The sequence below is a fragment of the Carassius gibelio genome, chromosome B13, assembly GCF_023724105.1.
Source record: "Carassius gibelio isolate Cgi1373 ecotype wild population from Czech Republic chromosome B13, carGib1.2-hapl.c, whole genome shotgun sequence".
Lineage (NCBI taxonomy): Eukaryota > Metazoa > Chordata > Actinopteri > Cypriniformes > Cyprinidae > Carassius > Carassius gibelio.
Genome location: NC_068408.1, coordinates 15,041,102 through 15,067,893, shown reverse-complemented (window position 1 = coordinate 15,067,893; position 26,792 = coordinate 15,041,102). Strand labels below are relative to the sequence as shown.

At 36.6% G+C, this 26,792-nt stretch overlaps 4 protein-coding genes across 13 annotated transcripts in view; 1 reads left to right on the top strand and 3 right to left on the bottom strand.

The window, feature by feature from the left end:
- Nucleotides 1-2,410, bottom strand: part of rgs17 (regulator of G protein signaling 17) — a 69,204-nt gene extending 66,794 nt beyond the window's left edge. The window contains exon 1 of the mRNA XM_052572902.1: nucleotides 2,322-2,410. The gene's annotated coding sequence lies outside the window, so the exon portion shown is untranslated. The remainder of the gene's footprint in view (nucleotides 1-2,321) is intronic.
- The window catches only part of LOC127970356 (DNA primase large subunit-like), a 217,385-nt gene that overhangs the window by 176,386 nt on the left and 14,207 nt on the right, over nucleotides 1-26,792 (bottom strand). The window lies entirely within an intron of this gene.
- Nucleotides 2,353-3,503, top strand: sf3b5 (splicing factor 3b, subunit 5). Its single transcript, XM_052572903.1, has 2 exons — nucleotides 2,353-2,500; nucleotides 3,007-3,503. The coding sequence occupies exon 2, from the start codon at nucleotides 3,025-3,027 to the stop codon at nucleotides 3,283-3,285; it is 261 nt and encodes an 86-aa protein (XP_052428863.1). The 5' UTR covers nucleotides 2,353-2,500; nucleotides 3,007-3,024; the 3' UTR covers nucleotides 3,286-3,503.
- Nucleotides 10,275-26,792, bottom strand: part of phactr2 (phosphatase and actin regulator 2) — a 34,704-nt gene continuing 18,186 nt past the window's right edge. For 5 of the 10 annotated variants that reach the window (XM_052572884.1, XM_052572885.1, XM_052572886.1 and 2 more), the window contains 12 exons: nucleotides 23,086-23,253; nucleotides 22,716-22,790; nucleotides 21,889-22,029; nucleotides 20,253-20,468; nucleotides 18,889-19,348; nucleotides 17,418-17,590; nucleotides 16,038-16,194; nucleotides 15,729-15,784; nucleotides 14,783-14,844; nucleotides 13,694-13,831; nucleotides 12,476-12,552; nucleotides 10,275-11,836 (listed from right to left, as the gene is read on the bottom strand). In XM_052572884.1, coding sequence (XP_052428844.1) covers nucleotides 11,821-11,836; nucleotides 12,476-12,552; nucleotides 13,694-13,831; nucleotides 14,783-14,844; nucleotides 15,729-15,784; nucleotides 16,038-16,194; nucleotides 17,418-17,590; nucleotides 18,889-19,348; nucleotides 20,253-20,468; nucleotides 21,889-22,029; nucleotides 22,716-22,790; nucleotides 23,086-23,253 — 1,739 coding nt within the window. In that variant the 3' untranslated portion in view covers nucleotides 10,275-11,820. The remainder of the gene's footprint in view (nucleotides 11,837-12,475; nucleotides 12,553-13,693; nucleotides 13,832-14,782; nucleotides 14,845-15,728; nucleotides 15,785-16,037; nucleotides 16,195-17,417; nucleotides 17,591-18,888; nucleotides 19,349-20,252; nucleotides 20,469-21,888; nucleotides 22,030-22,715; nucleotides 22,791-23,085; nucleotides 23,254-26,792) is intronic. The other 5 variants (XM_052572889.1, XM_052572890.1, XM_052572891.1 and 2 more) reach the window with 1 other exon arrangement.

The window sequence follows — 26,792 nt, the reverse complement described above, 5'->3', positions numbered from 1 at the left end:
TTTACAGTGTGCAATATAACATGTTCATATTTCGCGTGTAAGAAAATAACAGTGTTTCGACGACATGGCGACAAACACAAACAGCTCTTCCTCTTCTCCATCGGAATGCACAAAGACCACGCCCCCTTTCATGTGTATTCCTGTGGGCGGAGGTTAGTCAAAAAACTGTACTAGAGGAATGTAGTCCAAACGGGTCGTTTTTTGTTGGCGAATTCTGTTAAATAAAATATCTCGCTTGGCATTGAACTTTGAGCTTTAGAATTTTACAGATATTATTTATAATCTAACAACAACATTACACACTAAGGTCAGGACCTTTAATATATTATAACATCTCACAGGTACTCAGCTTTTTAGTTAGTAGTATTACTATAAATGCTTTTTTTTTTTTAAATCAATATCTCTTTGAATGAACATGTTACTTAACGGCTCCCTTAATAGTAAGAAATAAAGTCCTCTGTGAAGAGTAGTGGTTTTCAGTTATTACCAGGAGCTCTTATCTAGACCCATGCCAGCTGTAAGGGGGTAATAATTTGGTTCTGTAATACTTTGAAATCAAATAATCATGGCCTTTGGGCTGCCATTTCAGTCATTTTGTAGCAGAGTTTCCACCACATGCAACCCCCCGGGGAAATTAAGGAACAGAGCTAGTATGTTCAGGACTGCTCAGCACATAACCTAAGGCGCGTGAAACAGCGGAGAGCAGACGAGAGAAGAGCGGCAGTCATTCAGGTCATCACTGCAGTTCACATTTCGCTGTTGCCATGGGGTGCAGGATATTTACAACTAATGTGAGACTTTTTCTTTTCCTTAGCAGATATAATATTTTAAATTTACTCAAGAAGACAGATTCCACAGCATGAAACCAAGAACATTTTGGTTTATTGCTCCATTTGAATGAACCAGAGCTTCATGCTCATCTACACTTTTTATCCCACCCACTAGCTTTGCTGAATACAACGTAATTAAAGTTTGACATGGATTCTATAGACTTGCAGAGGGAAAAAGTGCACTGGAGGGTAAATGAAACTTGAGGCAATAAAGATTGTGGCTGTAGTAAATTAGTCCACTGAATCTGATCTAATTCATCCTAAAATGTCTCAGAGTGTGAAAGAGCTTACACACAGAGTTGTTTTGTTTTATGATTTCTTGCTTTCTGTGCTCAAAACCACTCCTTGTGTCCACCCAAATTAGAGTAGCAATACAGTCAATCCTAAAAGAAAACGAAATAATTGACTGCCTCTAAGTCTGGTTGCTTAATTACAAGAAAGCCCTGGTAATTTTCATGTCCACTGCAAATTTAAAATGTAATCAATAATGGAAAGTCACGGCAACATTTAAAACCATAGTTCACCCCAAAATTAAGAATCATTATCATTGTTATTATTTAATCGCCCTCATGTTGTGTTTCAACTGCTTTGTAATAAAAAGTCAAGAGAGTTCAATGGGGTCTCAAATCTGAAAGAAAAACTGTTGACTTTGTGCCAATATTGACTATTTTTAATGTGCAGTTCTCAACTATCACTTGCCTCTATTAAAGGACAAGTGCTCTTATACAAGCTGCTTTCTGCTTTCTAAACATTTCACACAATATATTGGTGATTCAAAGAGAAAATCAAGTGTTTTGTAGTAGATGACGGAAATGGTTGTAATTATATGAGAAAGCACAAATATCGCTGACAGCACTCGTACTTTGCATTGAAGTGTAATTGATGTTTTCATCTGGAAGATGTCTTTTTAGGTGCTTCACTGATGCTCAATATGTCCCTAATATGTTTCCCGTCAAAAGTTACATTTAGAAACTCTTTAAGATTTTTGTAAATTCAAATGTAGTTAAAGCTGCTTTTAAAAGATGTTTATCAGATATTTGCACACAAGAGCTCTCTTATAATGTGCTATATATTGCAGAAAAATACAGACAGGTTCTGGTTCACTGTTGCCACATTTTCACAAGTGACATATGGAAAAATAAACAACATTGTTAATGTGTGGATACAAAAAAAAACAAAAACGTTTTACTGCAACTGCTAGTCTGCAAAGAGTTTGATCACTGATGTCAGCTGTAGGAGACTGCAAACTACATTAATGATAGATTGTTGATGATATGAATGGAGAGTGGCCTAATTTATGGACAAATTTTTTTTGTGTGTGTGTGAAATAACCCTTTAAATAATTTAGGAGCTGAGACTTAGTGTTACTACCTAGGAACCTTTATGAATCACACTTATTCTTAAGTCTAGGAATAAAAGTAAAGTTACGTTATTCTTAGAATTTTGACACACTTAGGACTAAAAGTTTACTCTGAGCGGCCCAGGACTTACCACGCCGGCGCTTCATCCGCGCGGAACTCTTGTCTACGCCAATGTTTTCCACAGCGACAGAGATCTGAGTAACTCCTTCCGCTCCGACTACAGCCTGCACACAGACACAAAGCTAATAGCACTGAGTAACGTTACTGTTACAGGAAACCAACTTTTACTTTCCTCACATTTGACTTTAGGTAAGTACACTAATAATATCTGCATACAATAACCAATGATAGTATTGTGGTTTGAAGAAACATTTACATTTGAGAGAATGTTACCAGTTTTCAGCTGAGTAGCTTAACTAAGTTACTTAGCTCAGCAAGTAACGTTAAATATAAACTCAATCTCCACAATGTAGTACAAGCTGATGGTTTGACTTTGTTTTGTTGTTTTTCTATACGACAAGACAAATTAACTGGTTTGCTTTTCAACTTGACTGTATTTTTCTCTTTCTCTTCCTTAAACACACAGTCTGGTGTTATTTTTCCATAACACACTTTTTAGTGTGTGTGTGGGTGGTTGGGTGGTTGTGTGGTTGTGGGTGGTACGTATACAGACGTACATACAATCATTTAATAGAAATGCATCATTACATTTTTAGTGAAATGGTAGATCTCATTTGTTGAATATGAGAAATAGCAATAAATCTGTATACCACAGAAGGGCTTTAAGTTATTGTTTTTCTTACTTTTTTTATCAGAAACACCGATAGTTGAAGATGACTGATCGTTACAACATCCACAGTCAGCTGGAGCATCTGCAGTCGAAGTACATCGGCACAGGCCACGCAGACACCAGCAAGTGGGAATGGCTGGTTAACCAGCACAGAGACTCATACTGCTCCTACATGGGCCACTTCGACCTTCTCAATTACTTCGCTGTCGCTGAGAACGAGAGCAAGGCTCGGGTCCGCTTTAACCTGATGGAGAAGATGCTGCAGCCATGTGGTCCACCAGCTGACAAACCTGACGATGCTTAGGGCCGTGACTCTGTCCCCACAGCTGGATGTTTTCTGTTCATTCAGTCCTGGGAGATCAAATATAGAGACCCTGGACACATGAGGGAACCGTTGAATCCTCTTGTTAATGAACCAGTCAATGTTCTCTTTTTTATGCTTTTTTTTTTTTGTGATATTTTGTATAGATTGTTGAACTTCAAGTGTGTTTAAAGAAAATAAAATTGATACCCAATCAGTAATGCATTGATTGTTTTATTACTATTATTAATTTTAATCATTACAAACTTTTGACTTGGTCAACAAGGGCCCAGTCATCTGATAAAAAGCGACAGAAAATACTTTTATAATGTTATAGAATATTTCAGATCAATTGTTCTTTTGAAGTTTCTCAAATAAAAGCAGCCTGGTGAGCTTTTTGTATGATTTCATTTGATTTTTTGGTGAATAATAAATAAATACTTGCTAACAAGCTGTTATATATAATGGTAGTATGTTAAAGGGATAGTTCATCCAAAAATGCTAATTTGTCATAATTTCTCATCCTGAAAAATGCTGGTAATCAACGAGTTGATGGTCCCCATTGACTTTCATAGTATTTCCATACTATGGAAGTCAATGGGGACCCTCAACTGTTTGGTCCTTCAAAATTCTTCAAATTATCTTCTTTTGTGTACAACATAAGAAAGAAACTCAAAGTTTTTGAATGACATGAGGGTGAGTAAATAGTAAAAAAAATTCATTTTTTGGTGATCTATCAGTAATGTTCTTAATGGAAGTTACTATTATTATTAAGAAAGTTAGTCTGAAACCCTCCACTGACTACACCATGTTCCGAATTATTATGCAAGTGACATATCAATAGGATTTTGGTACAATAAAGTCAGATTTTTGTTTTAGATCATTTCAGATCAGTTGTTTTGCCAGGTCTTCTTAGGTAAATGGAAAACCTACTTAAAGAGGTTGTTCCACATTATTAAGCAAGTCACAGTTCTTATGAAATATGGTGAGGAAGAAAGATCTTTCTGAAGATGAAAAGTATGAAACAATGCAATGTCTTGCAAAAAGCATCAAAACAAACAATATTCAGCAAAAAGCAAATAGAGATTATTGAACCGTCAAAAGATTTGTGAGTGACTTAGAGCACAGAAGATCTTGGTCAGATGAAGATCTTTTAAGGAAAGTTTCTGTCAAACAAATGAACTGTATTGTAATGGCAGCTATAAAAAGCCACTGCTGTGTAGCAGACAGGTGTTTGAAGCTCCTGGAGTAACAAGATCCTCTCCATGCAGATGAAAGTTGTGTTACAGCTGCGTTTCAGTCACTGCTAACCAAACCTCACAGAGAAACCTGCACAGTGGCTGGAGAAACACATGAAGACTTGTTCATGTGAAAAGAGTTTTATTCACTTAGAAATGCTTCAGTACAATGGATGGTCCAGATAAATGAATTTTCTGATAGTTGATGAATGGCCATCCTATTCCAAAGAGACTGCAACATCAGCGAGGAGGCGGTGGGTGATGATTTGGGTTGGAATATTGGGAAGTGGGATGTAAGGTCATCTTAAGGTGTCAAAATGACTTCTGCAAGATATGTGGAGTTCATAACTGACCATTTACTAGTGAGGTATAAAGCAGAACCTGATTTTACCAAGTTAGATATGTTCCTGGGACAACATCTTTGTTGTCCCCAGAAAAACACTGTGATTAACCGATCAGATTTGAAGAACCAGTTTATAGATTTTGTGAACTTTATGCTTAAAATCACTGTTTGGTGCATTTCCTCTGATTTTATGGATTACTCATGGTTAAGGTTAGATTTAGGTGTAGGGATATGGTCAAGAATATGTTTTTGGAGTAAAATGTTGTTCCAGGGTCAACAAAATATGTTGACCTAGGAACACATCTGACTGGCAAAATCAGGACGTGCGTGGTATAAAATGCAGAATAGTGTTCTTGATGTTCAGAATACAGTTCATTTGTTTGACAGAAAATTTCCTTAATATATCTTCATCTGACCAAGATCTTCTGTGCTCTAAGTCACTCACAAATCTTTTGACAGTTCAATAGTCTGTATTTGCTTTTTGCTTAATATTTGTTATTTTTTTATACCTTTTGCAAGACATTGCAATGTTTCATACTTTTCATCTTCAGAAAGATCTTTCTTCCTCACCATATGACTTGCTTCATAATGTGGAACAACCTCTTTATTTACCTAAGAAGACCTGGCAAACGATTGACTTAACCAGTCTGAGATTGATACCAGTTAGCTGAAATGAAACATTTCACAAAAAACAACACAAACAAAAATCTGTCTCTTTATTGTACCGAAATCCTATTGATATTTCACTTGCAAAATTATTTGAAACACGGCGATAGCAAGGAAATTTAAGGTTGGTCTAATAAGTGGTTTACTTTCAATGTGAAAACGGATCAATTTACATTATCCTGAGATTAAAAAATATGGAAAGCTGCTTCTGTTTGCTGTGGCATATCACTCATTTAAAGGAAAGTCAAGCAAATGCATATAAAAGGAGTGGATTTTTCCAATGTTTGTCTGGATAAATCAATGCAGAGGAAATTTCGCATCACCATGACTTCAGTGATAAGAGATTTGCAGCGTGGCAGTCAGTGGTTGCCGCTAGCATAGCAGGGCAAATCCTCGCCAGCTGGCCACACAGTCTGAGTGATTTCTGCAGTGTCAGGATCAGGAATAACATACTGGCACAGCAGATCACCGGCTGTGCTCGTGCTGAAGCTCAACAGCTATTTTTATTTTAGAAAATGTAACAAACAACCCTTTGAGCCGCTCATTACCCTCCTACACAACCAGCTTGAGCTCTTTCAAACATATTGTCGCTCTGAGAAAACAGCACCTGGACTGGCCACACAAAAAGGTCATTGAGCAAACATTTCATGTCCTTCAGCGGCTGACATTAACCTTGACAGCATGCGTTTACGGATGTGGCTACAGTCAACCGTAAAGCCATCAGAAACATCGATAATGGTAAAATCTCAAACAACCATCATTTCCAGCGGAAAAGCCGCTAGTATGAGCAAAGAAAGAGCTGTCACATGCTAGCTAAGTCTTAAGTGTGTGCTACTGCCCAATTGTGCTTATAGATTAAAGGTCATTTTGCTCCAACCGGTCATTTATGCTCAATTAACTTTGAAAATCTGTCTGTCATGCTGTAATTCAATATAAGATCATAAAGTTTAAATTTAAAACGTATAAACGTACCCATCTATGATTAAATATGTGAGAACAGATGCCAGTACCATCTGATTAGAAGCACAAGCAACTGAAGAAGAAAAACAAGTTAAAACAAGCATGAAATCAAATGGAGTGCACTTGGCGCCTGTGACGACAGCACCAGTCATGTCTAAAAGGGCTTGATGGGAAAGGTGTGACCCGCCGACATATACAATATTTGCTCTGTATGTGTATGCTTAGCAGTTCCTCTTACAAGAAATAGGCTGACTGTCTATTGTACAGTATGTGTGGTTTACTGTACATCTAACGTGCCACAAAATCAAAGGCGGCTTATGGATGACTTGAAGATGATCGTCACAGATCCGCAGTTTGAGCACAAACTCATGTGGCAATATTAAGAAGATGTCCCAATGATATGCAAGACATGACTGTGCTGAGCATCAATGGGAAAACTGTTCAAGAGTACAGCTGGCTCGTTTAGTTCTCTTACGCACAAAGATTTCCTGGACGCCATCCAGTATTTACAATAACAGCAAGATTCTGATTGATCATTTACAATAATGACATGTTTATACAATTATTTTGACTTAAAATCTATGTCTGGCCACTGCAGGATAATGTCGACCTACTGTAGTAATCTAAAGATGCATTAAAATGGCTTTATTTCTATGCCAGTACATCTACAATAAATGTAGCTTATTTTAAATGGGATACTCACCTAAAAAATACCTAGCCTGCCTTTTAGCTTGTAGAAGCATGTAGAATAAAATGTGTAGTATGGTCATAATTATTCAGTATCTACAGCATAAAATGACTGGTAAATTTTTCCAAATCATACAATATGAATGTTAAAATTCTTACAAAACCTAAAGAATGACATTCATGTTCTCTGTTTAATAAAGACTCAAAGATCAGAATGAATCCTACTCATTTCATTAGGAATTCTTTGGCTTTGTTTTACTAGAATCAGTTCCGTAGCTGACGGCACCATGAAATAAAAACAGCCAGATGTCCTTGTGTCCTTTCATTCTTTGCCCAAACATTCTGTAAAACAAGTGCACTCATGATGCTTGGATTCTCAGCCCATTATATTCATTAAGCACAATAACAAACAAAGGCAACAGTGATTTGAGAACTTTTAGATGTAATAGAGATAATTGGACAGGAAACAAAGCATACTAGCAAATGTGTTTTGTTTTTATAGCTTGAAATCATTTATACACACAAACACACACATACATACAGATGTATATGATTTCAAGATTATGTGTATGTTCTAAATATACAAGATATGCTTTTTGATAAAAGAACCACCACACATTTCTCACTGACAGATATCTGTCAGTGTTCCATTTCATTATAAAAATCACTGAAGAAAAAACTAATTAGAAAGACTGAAAATATGACCCTATTAGATCTATTGTATTCTATTTAGTATCGCTTTAGAAAATGAAGAATGTTAAGACAAACTTTAAATAGGAACAGATTACATTTAGACATTAAGCAGACACTTTTATCCAAAGCGACTAACAAATGAGGACAATGGAAGCAATCAAAATCAACAAAAGAGCATTAATATGCAAGTGCTATAACAAGTCTTAGCTTAACGCAGTAAAAGTAGCAAGGTTTTTTTTAAATCATATAATAAAAGAAAACCAATAGAATAGAAAAATAATAGAACAAGTTAGTGTTAGAAGCTGTTTTGCTTTTGTACATTTTATTATAAATAAAAAGAAAACAGATAAGATACAAAATGATTAGAGAAGCTAGTGCTAGTTTTTTTATTTTAATTTTTTTAAAAAACAAGCAATTAGTAAATAAGTTCAAGTTCAAGTCTAAAAGGGGCTAGATGTTTTTCTTTCTTTTTTTAAGCATATAATTAGAATAGAGCATGCTAGAGTTAGAGGGTCAAATAAAGATGGAAGAGATGTGTTTTTAGCTGATTCTTGATTCTGCTCAAGTTGAGTTGGGCAGGTCATTCCACCAGGAGGGAAACACAATAAAGTGATATTCACTTGCAGAATGAGATTAATGAATGAATAATGCATTTAGGTAAAGGGGTGCAGAGCCAGTGGTGGTTTTATAGGCAAACATTAATGCCTTGAATTTTATGCAAGCAGCTACTGGTATTCAGTGCAAATTGATAAGCGTGCATTATTTCCGGCCATTTAAAAATTAATTTTGCTGCCGCATTCTAGATTAATTGCTAAGGTTTGATAGAACTGCCTGGAAGACCTGCCAAGAGAGTATTGCAGTTCTGTCTTGGCAAGGTTGAGTTGAAGGTGTTGGTCCTTCGTCCAGTAAGAAATGTCTGTTATGTCTGACAAGCTGAGATGCGAGCAGCTATTGTGGGATCGTCAGGATGGAATAAGAGGTAGAGCTGAGTGTCATCAGCATAGAAGTGATATTAAAACCCATGTTTCTGAGTGATTCCATGTAGACAGAGAAGAGAAGTGGTGCTCGAACTGAGCTCTGAGGCACCCCAGTAGTTAGATGTTGTGACTTGAACACCTCACCTCTCCAAGATACTTTAAAAGACCTATCTGAGAGTTAAATCTCAAACCACCGGAGTGTGCTTCCTGAGATTCCCTTTGCCAATATGGTTGACAGAAGAGTATGGAGGTTAACTATGTTAAAAGCAGCGGACATATCCAGCAAGATATCCAGCAAGTCACTCTTGACAGTCTTAGGGCTTCAACAACTGAGAGCAAGGCAGTCTCTGTCGAATTTCCACTCCTAAAGCCAGATTGGTTGCTGTTCAGAAGGTTGTTCTGTGTGAGAAAGGCAGAGACTTGGTTGAATAAAGCTTGTTCAAGTGTTTTTGCAATGAAAGGAAGAAGGGAAACTGGTCTGTAGTTCTCTAAAAGAGATGGGTTGAGGTTGGGTTTCTTAAATAGTGGGGCTATAGAAGCTTGTCTAAATGCTGAGGGAAAAACACCAGTGTGAAGGGATGTGTATATGTTGTGAGTGAGCAAAGGTACAACTGCAGGAGAAATGGCTTGAAGGAGATGAGATGGAATAGGATCAAGCGGGCAAGTAGTAGGGTGATTAGAAAGGATGAGTTTGGAGACTTCTGCCTCTGAGATTGAAGAGAAGGATGTGAATGAGTGTATGTTTGCTGGTACTTTGTGATTGACAGATTGTGGCGTGGAAAATTGTGAACGGATGTTTTTAATTTGAATATTGAGGAACATGGCAAAGTCGTCAGCTGTTAGAGTTGATGAAGGGGGGGGGCAGAGAAGGGAGGAAAATGTTTTACAGAGCACACGAGAGTTATATGAATTGTTATAACAGAATGTCATTTTAGCAGTGGAGACATTAGCAGAGAAGGAAGAAAGTGACTGGTCTGGGGCAGACAGTGTCTAAACAAGATGTAAGAGAGAAGTAAAAAGTATCAGTAGCACTGTTAGCATCAAGAGATGATAACTGTTTATGGGAGGAAGCGAAGATGAAACCATAGCATATAGCCAGAAGGATGTGAGTGACCATAGGTTACATCGAAAAATGCCATGTAGAGGGGTGTGTGTTGTGTCAGGAACCATGCTGAGGTTAAGAGTGAGGAGGAAGTGATCCGAGGTGTGCAGTGGAGTAACCAGTACATGATCAGTGGAGCAGTGTCGTGTGGAATTAACCTCCAGTTGGTTGCCTGATTTGTGAGTAGCCATATTAACAATCTCTTGAAATCAAAAGAGGCAAGCAGAGTGTGGAATTCTTCAGCCTGAGGTTAGATAGATGTCTTAATATAATCGATGGACTATGAAATTCAGATGTGTACTAATCATCAATACTCCACTCATCTATTTAATAAAATCATATTAATATTTTATTTACATTTTAAATAAAATCAACAGGTTTTCCTTGATTAAGCAGTAACGAAACCTGCATGAATATGGTTACATGGTATTATATATAGAATAAAATTGTCCAGTAGTGACTGAGGTGGTTTCTCTTATGTAAACCTGAAAGTTTGATAACCATAGGCCATTGATAAACATAGATAATAAAAGCAAGTTAATGTTTTCACCATCTTTAAATAAAAAAGAAACCAAGCCAATATACTGCAATATGCTAGATGTATTCACATATGTCATATACACACTGTACAATTGATTTGAAATAATTTAATTTCCCCAATTTCTAACTACTTAAAAAACAAACAAACAAAAAAAAAAAAACTCAAAGCTGGACATTAGGGAGTGTCCAGTAAATTCTGTCTGTGACATACAATCATATATTATATAGAGCACCAAAATGTGCAATAATGCAATACAGACACATTCTATAATGGACTAAAAGAAATGGACTAGAAGCCCTTTTCGATTCAAGTTAAAACTACTGGTTCACTACATTATATTGCTTGACACATCTTGTATATGGTCGACACCACTTTATTCCATAAAACCCACCAAATTTATGTACAGCCTAAAAGCCGAATCAATGGGATGCTAGCTGGAACTTTGGGAAATAATTTTGGGGAAATCTAAAATACAAGGTAAATGAACAAGAATTGTGTCATAAACATATGATGATAGTCTCTTCCCGAACAGCAGTTACAGATGTGTTACAATATGACCACATATATATCAAGTAATCAGACTTTTCTGGGAGGAAAAAACAACACTGTCAAGGCACAACATTAATCTGATTACATTCTATTATATTGAGGATGTATTGATCTGGATACAGACGAATAATGGCAGTAATAAATCTGGACATCACGATGCCCAAATAAACTTCAATATCCATGTAATATACATTGGACCAGATACACGTCTTATAAAATGTTTTTTTTTTTTTTTTTTTTTTTTTTTTACACATGCACAGATATTCATAGATATTACTGGACTCTGCACGAATACTGCAAGAAATATGTGATGTATACAAAACAAAACACACAAAAAAAAATCCTCCAAGCTGCACGCAGCAACAATGCAAGCCACCGATGAGTCACTGCACGCGCTACAAATGTTTTCACACTGCTGTGCTTAACCTTGAGAGAAAATCAGGGACATTTTAAATTAAAAGAGTGCAAGTCTTGTCCTTAGTGTGTGCAAAAACATTACAGATATGGAAAACACTTGTCAGAACCATTGCATTGCTTTATCTTGTATGAAGGTCCCCTCTCTTTCCGTTTCAGTTCGCAATGGCATCCCAAACCTATCTTTAGCCGCGCTGTAGCCCTCTAGTGGCTGAAAGCAAGAACCAAAGTGCAGCCGGTGCCAGAGAAGAGCCGGCTGCCGCAGGGAGCCAGTCTGTTAGTCTCCCAGCAGGAAGCAATGGCGAAGAGACCGGAAGAGAGAGCCTCGAGATAGTAGCTGTCCAGAACCCCCACAACCAGGCACCGCCTCAGGGCCGATGAAACCTGCCACAAAACAGAGAGAGCAGACGCTAGTTTAGCAGCGATGCCAGCAGACGGGACGCAGAACAGATCTGAGCAATATTTAGAGGAAACGAGGCAGTGGAAAGAGCAGCTGATGGCATCTTTTTTTTTTTTTTTTATCACTGGCAAGTTTATTATCATGCCACTTGACAGATAAAGAAGGGTCCCAGATACATACTGACAGATGGCTAATACATAAGAGATGCAAAGTAATTGCACTTTGACTATGCATTTACAGCAGTTTGACCCATTCAAGGAGATCTGCAGAACGACAGATGATAGACACGAGACAATCGGCCAATCATAGAGGCACCACCTCCCACCATGTGACTTTTCGCTGGATTTCAGGATTACTCCCCTCATGTTCACAACATACTGTAGGACTTCAAGAATATTTACTGTGGGAACGGGCCATTTCTGCCTTGACCGACTGACAAAGTCGTATTGAAAAATGAACTGCAGTGGACTGCAGGTCAACGAAAGGCTAATGTTCAGTTATTATGGAAATAAAACATTATACTGACTGAAGACCTTCTGTAATGTCTATTCAGTGCTTTACTCGTCTCCCACTAAGGTTTAAATTCATCCTCCTCTGATCCGGCCGCTAGCACACAAACGTACCTGGTAAACCGTTTGCTTTCTTCATGGACTTCCATTTCTTTGCTTTTAAATTCATTAAGCTCTTTACGTATAGCAGCCTGTGACAAGAGAAAAAGAGAGGTCATTAATGACAAAGACAACTGAGATTTTGTAAAATTAAACGCTTTCGGAAACAAACTATTTTTTATAATACACTACCCATTTAAAAGATTATGATCAGTAAGAAATGTCTAAATGTTAAAGATATGTAATTTATTCCTTTGATGGCAAAGCTAAATTTTCAGCAGCCATTATTCCAGTCTTCAGAGTCTCACAATCCTTTTAGCAATCATTCTAATACGCCAGTTTGGTGCTTATGAAACATTTCTTATTTTTTATCAATGTTGAATGTTTTGACGAAAGCCTGATAAATTTTTTTGCAGTGTTCTTTATTGAATATTAAGTTAAAAAGAGCAGCATTTATTTGAAATATATTTATTCATAATTATAGCACATCACTAAAACAGCACTCTTCATTTTCATGTATTCGAGCTGTTGTTTATTACCATATTGTAATGCATAAGTCACAGGCCCAGTAGGTGGCATCTGTGACCATACAAAAGTAATACACTTATTTTACTGATAACACTGTCCAGATTTACTCTTCTCCAAATTATACAAGAGAAACACTTACAGAGTTTATATGTAAAAATATAGATAATGACTGTTTAACCTGTTTATTTATTATAAATCATAAAGGAATGGTTGTATAGAATGAAAATGTGTCTTTGGAGCAAATAACTTTTGTCCAGACAACAATACCAGAGCCTGTCAAAGTGCCAAAAAAAGTCTTATAAAAACACTACAAATCCATATGATTTTCTGTGTTCAACAGGTTTAGAATTGTATGAGGGCAAATATTTACAGAGTTTTTCATTTTTGGTTAGACTGAATGACTCCTATTTTGGGAGAACCATTAAAGCACATGTGCTCTGGAATATCTAAAATGATCTACAGTATATGAGATCTTTTAATTTACAGTAAAAGAGCGATTTGCATTAGTTTATGATTCCCAATGTCTTTAAAAACAGAATTACATGTATAAAAAAAAACCCTGAATATATATATTACAAAAATTAAATACACACAAACACACACTTTCAACAGTTGGCATGGTGTGTGTGCATGTGTGGCATTTGTGAGGTGCATCTTTAGAGTTCTCTATAGCACAGCATGCACAGTAAGAGAAGAGTGCCTTACTTTGTCTGCAGGGGTTAACCTGGTCCAGGGCTTGTCAGCACGGCGATCATAGTCTTTTGCTTCTGTGACCTCTACATACTCATTGAAGCGCAAAATTCTACGGGCCACCAGCTCTGCAACTGTGGGCCGGACGCTGAGCTAGAAACACAGAGCAATTCCTCAAGTCACCTTTTAATGTGAGTGCAGTCACCTTTAATAGGAGTTAAACGTGTTCCTTCTAGCCGAAGTAATAGCATATGTACAGTAAGTGAAACAATGAATGTCAAACAATTTCTTCTTTGATAATGAAGCAGGTTGGATGTGACTGAATGGAAAAACAGTGTCCATTATTGCAGTTTCAGCTAGAACAGGTCAGTTTTGAGAAAATCTCTGTAACTATTGAACCATTTTATAAATCTGGTCTATCTGATAACATCCTCTGGCCTAATTCTCTCCATAATATAGAACATACTTCCACATCAGGAATAAAAAACTCCTTTACATTCCCCACTACACCTCACCCACTGTAATTAGGAGTTAGCAAGTGGGTTACAGACATAACCAAGTTAACTCTTTAATCTAATTTCACAATAGCAGAGGAACGTCATAAAATAATTAAATCAAGTACATCTCCAAAATGTCAATTAGTCTCTATTGAGTGAGCTGCTAGTCTCTTTGCACACATTTGATATTTTATTTGACTTCCTTGTAAGGCCAGCAGATGGCACAATGCCCCACAATCCACTATTTTCCACTAGATGATGTCACAGCGATAATTTTGATTCATGATGATTCATAACTTCTTGCAGCATTATGCTCAAGTAACAGGTTATGGGTTATTAGAAATTGGAGCAATAAATTAAATTTACACCTGTAATGTTTTGATATCTGACATTTCTCACTTCTATAGAAGCCCATTGTTGCCACATAAGAAAAAAATCATGGTTAGAGAAAACAGAATTATCACACAAGAAGTTAAAATTATGAGATACTTTAATTAATTAATTAATTTTAACTGACGTCATAATCGTGATTTACCAAAGCTATTTTTCCTTATGTTATTAATAATGATGATAATCTGACTGTCTAGTGGACTGCAGAAGGTTGTACCTTTCGGGATAGCCTTCTTTTAATCTCCTGCTTGGCCTCTTGTTCTTCATCCTCATTTTTCTCTAAAGGGATACAAGAAAGATTTTTGTTATCAATGTGCAGTTTTTTTCCTATCAAATGACCAATATTTGCTTTAAAATTCAAACACATCATGTGACAATTGTTGTAAAACTGAATAAAACTTTTAAAACAAACCAAGGTCACTCAAGACTGACATCGATCTGACAATGCAAGTTTTTAGTCTCTCTCGACAGAAAGCAATCAAAGTACAGTAAAAGTCAACGGAATATAACATTAAATGATAGTCGAGAATCAAAGCATGGTCAGTTATGAGTTCAAAACAAAAAAAGATTTGCTGGAAGACTCATCTATTCAACACTAACCTCTTGATTTAAACGGTCCTGCTGTTGTTGTGATGTTACGCAACAATTATGTACCTACTTTTATTTTTCCATCTATAAGAAAACCTAAAAATTCGAATCAATATTACGCTTCTTCGGATATCTTCACTTATCTATATCTTATTTAATAATGTACCTCAGGTCAGGAAACTAAAATAATTACTTGTTTATTATATATCATAACTCTAAATTTGGGACATATTTTCTGTGAAGATCAGTTATCTCTCAGGTAAGCAGCGAGCTTTAGGCAACTCTTTGTTGAATTGCTTACACCTTCCTATCTGTCAGAATATAGCTTACAGCTTGTGAGAGCAGAGCTCCTCCATCACATTCCTAGGCTTCATCAGTCATATCACATAAAACCAAGGCAACAGAAAAGGCAGAACGACAGGAATTGAGACATATAGCGATGCCTGTGACTCCGTGAACGTCTCTCCAACATCAGAGGCAGCAATAAGCAAGAACAAACATTAAAGCCCTGGGCATCCAAAACAAAGCAACTGTCTACAGACTATGTAAATGAGATTGCGACAGAGGAGACATACGTTTCAGAATATTTCTCTGTTCAAGCTCTTCTGTGGTGGGCCTTTGGCTCAGCCGTCTATGGGAGGAGAAAACAAAAATCAGTCAGGGGAAACCACAAAGACTATTAATGAATCTATAGACTGTGTTTTGTAATGGGAAAAAAAAACAGGCCCTGTTTATACTTCTCAAAAATCTCAAGATTACCGGAAACAAAAATTCAATCAGGTGTATCCAAACTTTTGACTGACAGTATATTATTGATTTTAATAAATGGACAATGTTAGCGTGCAAAACATATTAGCAATACAGAACAGCAGAGTTGAATGTACCTCACTAGTTTACAGCCAATCTGCTGCCATAGCTCCTGTCGCTCCGTCTCTGAGGTCCGTGGGAGAATGTTCTTCTCTTCTAGCTCCTTCTTGCTGGGCCTGTTACCAAGTTTGATGGCAAGTGTGTCCTTGCGGCGAATTTTGTTGGCAAGTGAGCCTACAAACAAAAATTGCATGATATATTGGTACCATATATTGGTTATTAGCCAATATTAGAGCCCTTTTTAAAGTATCATTACAGCTTGATGGATATTTATTTGTATATAATGGCTGAGTTTGTGACGTTTAATTGTAATTGATGGTTGATGATAGCAAATGTAATCTAAATATAAAAATGACACTTACTTAAAGGAATAGTACATCCAAAAATGAAATTTACTCACCCTTGTGTCTTTCTAAACCTGTATAAGAGTCTTTCTTATGTTGAACACAAAAGAAGATATTTTGAAGAGTTCTGAAGAACCAAATTTGTTGGTCCCCTTTGACTTTCATAAGTAGGGATGATGAAATACTATGGACCCTCAACTCCTTGATTACCAGCATTCTTTAAAAATTACCTTCTAAATTTAATTAATTTAGAATAAGGGATAAACTATCCTTTTAAATTTAATTAAAAAAATATATGACACTATAAATGTATTTTTTTTTTTTACCAAATTTTACGATCTCAATTTTTTAAATGTAAATTATAATGTTGTGATGCCTAATTCAGTTGCAGCATTTTAATCTTAAAGTTTTATGTGTGTGTTTTATTTTTCAGTTATTTAGACAAAATGGTAGACATTTCAATATCTCCCATTCATTAGTTATCAGCCATGATATGATCATTATTATTGGCTTATATCCACTGGACAGTTCCAGTGCAACCCTAGAAAAAAAACTTATTTGTATTCTGACACCAGTGAAGCATCTTCACATCAGTGTGGAAAGAACAGAAAACGAGAAACAGGCGTCAGTCTTTGCAGGAATGTATTGTGCATAATGCACTAGCAGCAGAGACTGCATGGTAACCGGTGTGTCAGAAAGCAAAGCTGACTCGACACAGCATGTTTTTCCAGTTTGACAAACTAAAGGCTTGTAGCTTCAAAGAATTTTGGCAAAGCTGTGATCCAAGAGAAAATTCTAAACAGCAGATACCAAGAATGAAACCTCTTGGAAATATATCAATCTTTACTGTAGTCTCATTTATACATAAACATTGGCTGAAGACACATCTCTACTAGAATACTCTAAAGTCATATGCAGAAAAGCAGCATACTTAAGGCCTTTCAGTTAGAAAACTGAGCTCAGGTGTCTTTTTAAATGCCTTAAGTAAAAGAACATAAAGAGAAAAATAAAGGGGTTGGGATCTGAAACACAAACCAGACTTTGAACACATACTAGTGGTATACTCATCCTCCTCATCCTCCTCTTCATCATCCTTGTAGAGTATAGGTCCATCTGAATCAGAGTCGTTGGCCTGGTTTTCTCGAACGGAGTCAGGAATAATAGTCACGTCTGGATTTTCCACATTTACAGTTTGTTGTCTCTCTCCCTCATCAGTCCCAACAGTCCTACAAAAGGCAAAGCAAAATAGTCTTTTAGTCTAGCTAAAACATTCATTGGGATGAGCAGATATTATAATCAGTTTACATAATCAAATAAGGGAAAGAGGTTAACTTATTCAAGACATTAAATGGATCATGAATCATTTCCTGGAGTTCTATTTAGAATTTGAGTAAAGTTTTTCTGTGCCAAAAGTCATAATTTAGTTTATGACCATTTTCTACCCTCTCTTTAACTCTTTGAGATAAATTGGCTGCTGTGCCTTTAAGAAACTTCACTTCAGTCACTTCATATGTGAGGTGAGCAACAGAGTTTTTTTTTTTTTTTACTACACACTGCAAGTAGCACAAGTTTGACATTGTCCAACATACACCCTGATTCATCATCATGTAAGCCCTTCAGTGAGGTGTTTTGCTGTAAAGCTGTAGGTCTAGCTAAGAAGTTGATTATACACATAATCATGTGATAATGTACTAGACAACGCACTAGTGTATATTACTACAACTTTTTCATTAGCCACATTTCCTGTCACGCAAGTTACAAGATAAAGGTCTATTTGATGTGTCATCAAAAATTGATTGCAAAACCATTTTGGAAAACTATGAATAAACAGTACAACTGAAAAAAGAACAATTCTTTACGTAGCAGAAACAATTACACTACTGGCCAAAAGTTCAGGGTGTCAGTATGGGTGTTTTTCAAAAGAAATTATTATTTTTATTAAGCAATGGCATTAGCAACAGTAAATACTTTAACATTTTTATTAAAAACGTATTTTAAATAAACGCTGTTCTTTTGAACTTTCAATTCATCAAAGATCACTGAACAAAGTATGGTTTCTACAAAAGGAAAAAATAGTATATATATCTTTATTTTTTGATAATAGCAGCCAATGAGCATATCTGAATAATTTCTGAAGGATCATGTAACACTGAAGGCTAGTAATGATGCTGAAAATTCAGCAATGTCATCACAGGAACAAAATACATTTGAAAATATATACAAATATTCTTGATCAAATAAAAGTAGTCTTGACCCCATACTTTTGAACGGTAGTGCACATTGTTGTGCAAGTTTACCCCGATCTATCAGACATTTGATTGGAGCATGACATTTGATTAGACATTTGACAGAGCATGACTCAACAGCAACAATAATTTTACCTGTAGGGGAAATATAGAGTAAGCACACACGGCACACAGAATGTGTTATATAATCTAAATCAACAGCACAACATTAGAAGAAATACAGAATTTGCAAAGTGATACTAAACGTTCACATGAAAAATGAAAACATATAAACTGACCTCTCTGTCTGTTCTACCACTGCGCTCTCTTTCTCCGTTTCACTCTCTGTGCTCACAGGCTGTCCTAAAGTGTCTGAACAAAGTCCATTGGAAGATCCAGAGAAGGATGTTTCCTCTGTGGTTTGGTTAACATAGGGTTGCTTTTTGTCCTTCTTTGCAGACAACTCCGAAAGATGACTGGCACCCTTCCCATTCTGAGACGTCTCCTCAGCCTTCTCAATACTGGACGTCACTTCTTTTTTCTTTCTGTCCTTTTTAGAAGAGCTTTCCGTGGTCTCAGATGAGGGTTTGGAAGGGGGCCGTGGTGACCTGGAAGGTTCGGTTTTCTTGGCAGACTTGGGTTGCGCTTCTAAGCTGTTGTTCTTTGGGGTCTTGGAGCTGGTCAATGAAGAAGACTGTCCTGAGGCCTGAGAGGAACTCTTGGATGTGCCTGCAGTTTTTTTAGGATTTGAAGGTTTAGCTGCGAAGAAATTGAAGGGAATAAGAGATCTTAAATGATGAGTTTAAGGACACATCGACAACAATGATGGCATTTTAAATGTTTTTTTTTTTTTTTGTAATAATAAAACCTGTATATTTAGAGATATTTAAAGAACTAAAATATAAAAAGATAAAATGGTTCATGTTCACATGCAGGGTCACTGATAAAAACAAACTTCCTATGTGAAGGTCACTACTGTCCAAATATATGAGTTTAGTTTAACATTCACAAGAGCCAGGAAGTACAAAACTATAAAACACTAAAATATATTAAAAAAACTTTTTATTATTATTTTAATAAATAAATGCTTTATCAGTTAAAAGAGGAAGCTTTCAAGCCCCACCAATGATGAGCCGCACCAGAGACACGCAATGAATAGTTAAAAGGACAAAGGAATAGCACAAACAATAAGCCCATTTATAGACTATTACGTGAGTGTGATTACATGCTGTACATGCACAAAGTCCCAGTTACATGCAAAATGCAACACATTTATTGTACCATTATATTCAGACAAAGGCAAACATCAATAAAAGATTATAATGTGTTTAACCAATGAGACAGCACACATGTAATGCAAGCACAAAAACAACACATGAAAGCCATACTGGGACACAAATGAGTCAGGATGTCACTTTTGTACAGAACTGGATACAAATCCCTAGATAGTTAAATCATATAACAAAAAAAAGCTGTCTAGCAAACTATGCATTTCCCTTTCACAAATAACGCATATAGATCCTTTTCGAAATATTCCTCAATAGACCAAGTTGGTGATACCAGTCAGGGGGAAAGAGACGCAAACAGGAGCCCTTCATGCAGATCTTGTTCACCGCGCATGCAAACATGATGCTCTGTTCACATCACTGACGCGTGTACTTACCATTGCCACGAGCGGCAGTTCGTGTGGTTTGTTTGGGTGGAGGAGCGGAGACCTGTTTATTGGTGCTCTTGGTTACCTTTTTACCCCCTGCTTGGCCCACTTTCTTCACGCCTGTGCTTGTGGTCTCACTGGAGGGTTTTTGGGGTGTGGCCTGATGTTTTTTGGTAGGGGTTTTTGGAGGGGCTGACTCACTGGCCTGGGGGCTGTCATTCCTCTCTACAGGAGCAGAGAGGAGCAGAGCACCCTAAATACTAAGAAGACCCTCACAACAAAGCTCTGATCACGTGAGCACTAAAGTAGTGACACTAAACAGCCTACAGTATTGTTATACATCATGACATAACTATTCAGCAAGGATGCACTAAAATTGATCTGAAGTGACAATGAAAAAATGTATCATGCTATAAAGGTTTATTTCTCAAATAAATGCTGTTTTGAACTTCATTTAAAAGAATCCTGAAAAATGATGGTTTCAACCAAATAAATATTAAGCAGCACATCTGTTTTCAACATTGATAATAATAAGAAATATTTATTGAGCAGCAAATCAGCATATTAGAATGATTTCTGAATGATCACGCGACACTGAAGACTAGAGTAATGGCTGCTGAAAAATACATTTTAAAATTTAGTAAAATAGGAAACAGTAGTTTGTATTGCATTTCACCAAATTAGCAGGTGTAATAAATTACACTTAAAAACAGAAAACAAATTTTTATTATAATTTTTGCACAAAATTATAGTTTTTACTGTACATTTTTATCAAATAAATGCAGCCTTGATGAGAATTCTTTCAAATCCTTAAACGGGTATTTGTAGGGACAGCAGAAACGCCTCAAGTGGTGTAATGCTTTAGTGAATCCATTGCCAAAGGCCTCTCCAAGATTAGCCACATGAAGAGTAAAATAAACTCAATTGTGGGAGAAAAAGTGGTGGAAACAATTACAGAATTGTTGTAGAACATTAAAGGGTTTTGACGTTGCCATTGCGCATCTCATGACTGTAGCCACAAATTCTGCCCACAGCTCTGATAAAAATAAAAATAAAAATCCAAAATGATGTCAGTCTAAATGACATAATGCCCATTACCTAAATGGATGTAGATGTTATTTATAAAAATGCTTTTAATAACTTGAACCAAATCTATAGACAACTCAGTGAATAAAAACAAACACACTCTGGAAATAACCATCTCAGGAAATGTCCTTGCTCTACAAATAACTTCATTTGTAAAGTTTATTAAAAACTTGACCACATCTGCATCTCATTGAGCACTGCTCAAACTACCTCTAGACAAACACCTACTACTATAATCTTAGCGCCAGTCTTTCTCAGTACAAGTGTTGATGTAACTAATGTTCAGCCACAATGATATGAAATGATAAAGATGGTGTGATGTGCAGAAATTACACTGAAAGAGCTATTTTAATACGGATCACTGTTGTGAAGAAACTTAAAGATCACAACGTGAGCATGCCACAAAACCCATGAAAGGACCCTCCAGTTAGACTGAATGATTTAACTTATTAGTGGCATGAGCTTAAAACATCAAAAGATACAGATGAATAGTAATACGGTTAAACTCACGTTGAAGATTCAGCATCTTTATTTTGTGAGACTAAACAGAAAACAGTACCTTCTGGGTCCTCTGCCACTGCTGCCAAGTCTGGTTTCTCTTCGGAGACCAGTTCTGTAGTTTCAATGTCTACTTTGACCTTTTCAGTAACTCCACTGGGCACTGCATGACCATTCAAGGTCTCTGTGTTCAAAGAATCATCTAAAAGATAGGCAAACATAACTCAGTCATCATGAAAGCAAGACTAAATTCCTGCTATTCAGTAAAAACACTATTTTGTTTGCATTAATATTCAAGTAATTCCTCGGATGTTCTTATAAAAAGCTCTGGTTTCCTCACAGAAGACTGAGAGCTCAACAGAAGCCCAAAAACAATGAATAAAAGTATTACTGAAAATCTTTACTCCGAGCCTGAAGATTGGGAGGGATTCTATTGTTCTCACAAAGTCTGTGTCATTTTCAAAATGCTGGATATGAACAGTAAGTCCAGGAAGTGTTTAGCTTTTATTATATGGACATCATAAATCAAAGCCATTGAAATGGAAAACATTTCTGGGTGGTAGATCAAATTAGTTTTCTCTATTGCCAAGGCACCCTATGAATATCAGTTATTTATGTAGCGGTAACTGTGGCTACAGACATTGAGAAAAGTTCTAATGAGTCAGTCTTCTACAGTAGGTGGTGGTATCACAGTGGTTAAAGATTTAAGATTGCATCCGATAACCCACCAGCACCACTTTATACATGAAGAACACAGAATATACCTCCATAAAACCCCATTGAACCATGGGTTGCTTCAGGAAACCATACTTATAGTGTACTATAAACCAACAATAAATAATCTAATCATTTTTTCTAAAGGCTAGAGAACTTTATTTCAAATCTCACCTTGGTCTGGAATAAGGACACCTTTTCTTATGAGTTCTTCTCGAGTTTGCCTGGTGGATATTTTCCTCTCCAGAACTAAGATGAAGAAGGAGACAGTTTGTTATATTTAGGCTACTTTATGGTTACAGAGTTCAGTGAAAGTGCAGGCTGCAGCCAGCTGTAATGTGTGTAATAAATTTTATGATACATCCAACATAATCACCAACTGAATGTCATACTGGATGATGTAACTTTCATTAAATTGTGAGGGAGCATCATGAAAAGCCAAGAGGGTATGACTGAAAGACTGCACTCTGAATATACATAGTTGGACGTGTTTTTCTAAGCATTAACCTTCAAGCAAACTGCTTTTAATAAATAGGGGATGTACCTTTTGAGAGGTCCTGGAACTTATCACTGGTTCTCTTCTTTCTCCATTTCCAAGGTTTAAAGATCTTGCCCAGAGAAGAGAGCTTCCCCTTTCCTTTCAGCTGAGGAGACTGCGAGCTTCCCACCACCACATCACAGTTGGCCAGAGAAGATTTTTCCAGTCCGTCCACTAAAAGTGAATCGCAGCAAGAACATAATTTTGAATGAGCTGAATTTAAAAAAAAAAAAAAAGAAAGAAAAAAAAAACAGAGCTGACCCCTAAACAATGGAAAACTGCCAACAGGAAATACTTGTGTGAGTGAATGTTTCTGACCATAACAACACACATTAGGGCACCCTTAAGCAACAAGAACAACTAGCTGTCTCTTTCCACAAACAGCATACAAAAACAGGCTTTAGAAGAGCCCCACCTTTAGAAAACATTGACTGCAAGCCACAGCTCACAGATCAAAAGTTTGGAGGAAGATATTTATTTATTAACTGTAAAGACCTAATGTTACAAATTATTTCCATTTCAAACAAATGCTGTTCTTTTGAACTTTCTACTCAAAGAATTACAAATTAGATTTTAAAATAGAAAACAGCAGTTTTAATTGTACTTAACAATATTTGACTGTATTTTTATCAAATAAACGCAGCTTTGGTCAGCATAAGAGACTGGTAGTGTAAGAGAACCGTAATGTACTATACATGCATGAAGAATACTGTATACAGTATATACGGCAACACTGTTACCAAAATTCTGAATGAATGGCTAACAGTGTTGAAATATATTTACAGTAAATGTAACACGTTGGTTTGTAGTTACTGATAAACATTTTCCATAAACTAAAAAAACACCATATACTTGGATTTTTTTCTTACAATAATAGATTATTTATAATATATATTAAAAATTGGGATTTGGGAACTCTGGAAGTAAATAAAGTGATTGTAGTAGGTGTCATCTACAAGCATATGAAAATGAGTCAATGGAGACCCTTAATCCCAGAACCGATTGATTATTTTAGGTTAGATGCTCACTTAAGGTTTAAGGTTTGTGATTCAGCCCAGAACTAAACTCTCTCTCACACCACCCTTACATTATTTCTTCTTAGCTTGCAAAACGAACAGATTCTGAGTCTGACAGAGAGGTGCAGCTTTTCCAAATGAGCTACAAAAAGAGATATTAAACCCGTTCATCAAACATAATCCAACAGAACAGCAGACCTAAAGTCACAGGCCCACCTTGCCAGATGAAGTGTAAAATGATCACGAGAGCATTTCCACATGCCTTAACGACATCAAAGAACTGAGAACAATAAACAAAGAGTCAGGCTCCAAAGCAGTGACACCATTTATCAGTTCAAGAAAATGCACACACACTTACATTGTTCTCTGCAGAATTGCAGTAAAGACCTGGGTCAGTGTGTGTATGGGTCATTGTTATGAGTCCTGGCCCGATTAAGAAATCTATAAAAATAACAGTCTTCCAAAGGACACTTTAGACTTTATTTTGTTTGTTTGTTTTTGGTATTTTCTTCCATTTATTGGAGGTCAGTGGAGTCCAATATTGTCTTGACCTCAATATTTCCTAAAATATATTCAAAGTCAGTAGCACTGTATGACAACTGCAGCATGTTTTACAAGAAAATACTATTTCAGTCTTTCTACTTCTATTTCTTAGTTATTATTTGTAAAATTCAAGAGCAATTTATAAGTGAAAATAGCTTCAGAATAAATCCACCACCAAATTTTTTGTGATGCTTGGAGTTACATAAGATTGAGTAACTTCTCATTTTTCAAAAAATATCCCTTTAAATGCTCTGGAGACAGTAACTTCCTGACTCTTGCATCTCAACTATGAGATTTTATCGCTCGTTTCTGATAATACCAACAAGACACAAGCCAACTAATATACAAACAGAAAGAGAAACAAATTTAGCCGTCTTTCACTTTACATAACGGTCCTTTCTCAAAATCTCCATAGAATGACTGCTTGACATTTTCCACACATTTACAAAGTTGTAATGGTTCACTCTATTATTTATTAAATGTTTCATAGGAGCCTATAGTGGATAATCAAAAGATTATGTTGTTAAATAGCCAGACAGAATATTCTACCCTCAAGACACGCAGCAGAAGTAGGCTCAAGCTCTAAAACTATGCTCTTAAAAGTCAATATCCATACATGGTTTTTACCACTTAATGAAGTTTTGTAAATCGTCAGACATGATATTTACCTTTTCATAAAATTTTGCTTTGTAGAAAACCTTTCTTAAAAACGAATTTCGTTTTGTACAAATTTTATCTTAATTTTAATAAATGGTTCATCAACCAATTGCATGTATTTTAATAAATAAAAAGCAAATATAGCAGACAATGATAACCGTGACATGGAAGCAGAAGCGCGCCGCGTTCACTTGCACTGCACTGTGAACTTGAGCGCATCTCATCGTAAATGAAACTCAGCGTAGGCCTATGCCTCATACATTAGCATTAAATATCTTTGCTGCATCCTTTCTAGAACCGACAATGGCTTTTTTTTGCGGCTCGCATCAGCAAAGCATTGCATCGCCATAGACTTCAAAACAATCAGCGGATGGCGGGCGGGTGCGGCTTTGAAATTTGCTCAAAAAACGGGTGGTGTTAGCGCAGTGGATGAGACACACGTCTGTGGTGTGGGAGACCCGGGTTCGAATCCACTGTGAGACACCAATGTGTGTCCCTGAGCAAGACACACTTAACCCCTAGTTGCTCCAGAGGCGTGCGACCTCTGACATATATAGCAATTGTAAGTCGCTTTGGATAAAAGCGTCAGCTAAATGAATAAATGTAAATGTAAATGTAAAACGTTGGCGCGGATGATGAGTTTTGTGACAGATCTCCTTAATAAACGGAGGTCTGAAATCTCTGCCCCTTTATCGATCAGAGCGCGCGCTGACACGGAGTTAACACGCTATCTCCAAGAACAACCAATTGACTCTACCGCAGATCCACTAACCCCCCAACCCCCCCCCCCCCCCCCCCCGACGGTCGTGTTCATAACACATATCACATTTGACTCACGTCATAACCGTCATCACCAATTCTGAAACCGGCACACCCCTAACACTGACTGAACTGCTGTGAAGTGTGTATAAAACCATTAATATTAAGACAAATTAAGATATTTTTGATGGAATTGGAGAGCTCTATGACTCTCCCAAAGACAGTAACCCAACTGTAATGTTCTCAGGTCCAGAAATGTAGTTCCCGGACATCGGTAAAATAGTCCATGTGACATCAGTGGCTCCACTTCAATCTTATGAAGCTGCGAGAATACTTTTTGTGTGCAAAGACGACAAAAATAACAACTTTATTCAAAAACTCTTCTCCCCAGAGTTTTTGTCTTTCGCTATTTTAGAGAGTATCACAGTGCATACACATGCTTTCCCCCGAGCATAAACAATTCTAATTACGCTGATTACGTTAATGTGCATGCTTTCACACCACAAACATAAACAACGTAGATTACATTGATGGTAGAAGACAGAATTCAGAGGAGATAAATTGTTAAATAAATTAGGTTATTTTTGTTTTCGTTGCGCACAAAAAGTATTATCATAGCTTTAAAAAATGTAGCCCCTGTGACTGATTTCTTTAATATGTTTCTGGACCTGGGAACATTTCAGTTGCATTGCAGTCTATGGGAGGGTCAGACAGCTTTCAGATTTGATAAAATTAAAA